The sequence below is a fragment of the Gadus morhua genome, chromosome 19 (genome assembly GCF_902167405.1).
Source record: "Gadus morhua chromosome 19, gadMor3.0, whole genome shotgun sequence".
Lineage (NCBI taxonomy): Eukaryota > Metazoa > Chordata > Actinopteri > Gadiformes > Gadidae > Gadus > Gadus morhua.
In genome coordinates, this window is record NC_044066.1 from 4,550,298 (window position 1) to 4,553,500 (window position 3,203).

The following is a 3,203-nucleotide window of genomic DNA, read 5'->3' on the forward strand; positions in this document are numbered from 1 at the left end:
ATCTTCATCTTCATCTTCTCAATCACTATTTTGGCATCAAAGGTTCTCCTCATTGCTGGTTAAGGTGTTCTCTCACCAATAGAACGCAGTTAGAAAAATCCAAACAATGCAACCTTAGCTTTGGTTGGCCTAAAGGTCCTTGGTCCACTGCTGATTTATGTTATGTGGATGACACTCAAATGTACTTCCTATTGATTCAGACGACCCTTCCCAGCCTCCAGAAGGTTGAACCTTGCCCGATTGCTTTAAAAGATGGATGTTCCAAAACAACATGCTGCTAAACACAGGGAAAACAGAGCTCATACTAATTTGCCAAAAGCAACAACAAACCCAATGTTTTGGCTTGGCTATCCTCCAATGTGCCTGTGTCTAAAATCATATTATATAACTAAAACTAAAATAATACATTTTTTGCACATTCCGACTATTTTGTCCTCCCTTCACTGGCCCACAATAACTGCCTGATCGGATTTTGATGTGCTACTGCTTACCTAAAAAACCCTTCACGGAATAGCTCTACCTACCTGAAGGAGCTGTTCCTTGCTGTCCTCCAGCTGCCCATCCGGTATTCAGGAACAGGCTTCTTTCAGTAACACAGTAATCAGCAGCTCTCCCTATGGAATAGTCTGCCACCTGTAAATCAGGTGGCAGACATCAGGTGGCTGACATTATGAGTGTGGTGGATGGGGGGGTTAGCCCTCGGTGACAGGTGGGGTCGCCTGGAGCGACACCATCACCGAGGCACTTATCTGTTGAATGAAGGCAACTCTCGGGGCATGAGGTGTGGGGGGCAATCAATTCAAATCCAAACTGAAATCCTTCCTCTTTACTCTTTGTTTGGTGCCTGACGTACCCCTCAGCTCTGGTTGCAGCTGGTTGGGCCAACTTTGGCCCAACCCTGCCGCTGATAGGCACCGATTAGTGGTTGCCGACATGTTTCTTGTCCAACCTGCCCCATCTAACCATAAGTCTTTCTTTGTTTCAGCATGTTGCGGTGAGCGTGCCTGGACACCCCTGATGCTCACTGGCCAGCACCCCATCATAGACGATACGTATGCCTCAATTATTTTGTTATTGTCTTCTTGTATTCCTACTACGTATGTCAATTATGCCAAACGTTTAAGTCCTCACCATTCCTGGAAGAAGGGATCCCCAACTCAATGTTCCTTCTCAAGATTTCAACCTAGTTTTTTCTTGCCCTCTTGGGGGCTATGGTTGGGGGCTAAGGGGGTGTCATAAATATATGGCCTGTTAAGCCCTTTGAGAATGAAAATGTGATTAAGGGCTATACAAATAAAATTGACTTTACTATTAACTAACTATAATCATATTAATATTATTACACACAGGCGGACAGACAGACGGACGGACGGACGGACGGACGGACAAACAGACACAGACAGACAGACAGACACAGACACAGACACAGACACACACACACACACACACACACACACACACACACACACACACACACACACACACACACACACACACACACACACACACACACACACACACACACACGACAGACAGGCAGACGAACAGGACAGTAGACAGGATGGTAGCCAGACAGGTAGACAGACAGATTAAAGGACAGTCATTTTCATTTGTTGTGAAATGGTCATGTTTAATACTTGAAACCTTTCATTGTATATACATCTATAAAAAAGCCCGGTATGATATTCTACTGCTAATACATCATCATTATTATTATTATAATAATAATTATTATCATTATTATTATTATTAAATAATACACTTTTTGTTCCATGTTAAAGTTACATATCATAGTTTACAAAATAGGATCGATGATAATTAAGCCATTATGAAATAAAAATAAACTAAGAGCATCTATGTATTTTTTATATTCCTTGAAATGAACAAAATACAATTATGCACACCGTTATTCCAATACCTTCATGAAATCAACTGGTGATGTCAGGATATCAACTGGTTACATTAACGGGTGATATCATGATATCAACTGGTTATATTAACCAGTGATGTCAGCTGATGTACTGCAGAGAAAAGTTTTGTTGTTGAAGGTGCCGTTGCTTGACGTCAGTTAACGTGAATTTTACAATGTAAAACCAATATGGTCCTGCTGACCCGATGGAGCTCTACCTCACATCCACTGAGCCGTATCCATGGCAACGATCTAAACCAACCGCGACCAGAACCTATTACCCTTCAGATAGATCCAGTCCATGTAGACTAGCTGAGGGTTAATGTGTGCGTGTGTGTGTTTGTGTGTGTGTCTGAGTGTGGTTGTGTGTCTGTGTGTGATTATGTGTTTATGTGAGTGTGCAAGTGTGTGTGTGTGTGTGTGTGTGATTATGTGTTTATGTGAGTGTGGTAGTGTGTAAGTGTGTTTGTGATTATGTGTTTATGTGAGTTTGGTAGTGTGTGTGTGTGTGTTTGCTTCTGTGTTTTTGTGTGTGTGTGTATGTCTGTGTGTGTGTGTGAGTGTGTGTGGGAACAGGAGTCTTTGGCATGAAGGGGGCCGCTACAGTCACGCTTCGTCTAGCCTCGAATACATTTATATATACACACAAACACACATACACACACGTATACACGCATACACATACATATATATATATATACACAAATATATAAACATATATATATGTGTACACGGATACACAAACACTTGATATATATATACATATATATGTGTATATGTGTATATATATATAGTGCTGCAATGTTTAAAAAAAGAGTGCTAAATGAAGACTAGCGATGTGTGTAGGGGCAGGTGAGGAGACGGGTCCGTCCCCCAGACGTCCTGCAGGCTTTGGCCTCCAGGTGGCAGCAGTGGAGCGGCGCTGTCTCGGCTCCTTTATTTTGTGAACCCAAGTCCTCCCAGCCTGGCGTCTACGTCTCGGTGTTGAGGAGCGATGAGTAAGAATGACTACACTTTATCCTTCACGCACGCAACATAGAAACAACAGTCTCCTCTCTGCTCATCCTTCGGCTCTCTGTTCCTCCTCCTCTCTCCTCCATGTGACCTCCTCTTCTCCTTGTTTCCCCCTCATCTCCTCTCATACTTCTCCTCTTCCTCAGCCTCTCCCTCAATCGCTCCTCCTCCTCCTCCTCCTCCTCCAGTATCTCAGCGTCTCCATCTGTTGTCATGCGAGGAGGAGGAACAAAAACAAGGAGAATGAAAGAGAAGCAAAAAATATAGGACATTTGAAAAA

General features: G+C 43.0%; 1 protein-coding gene across 1 annotated transcript in view; it reads right to left on the reverse strand.

Annotated features, from left to right (window-relative positions):
• Window positions 1-1,609: 1,609 nt before the first annotated feature.
• The window catches only part of cntfr (ciliary neurotrophic factor receptor), a gene marked incomplete at its 5' end in the record, with an annotated part of 27,042 nt that continues 25,448 nt past the window's right edge, over window positions 1,610-3,203 (reverse strand). The window contains 1 exon segment of the mRNA XM_030341999.1: window positions 1,610-3,128. Within this exon segment, the coding sequence (XP_030197859.1) occupies window position 3,128 (1 nt within the window).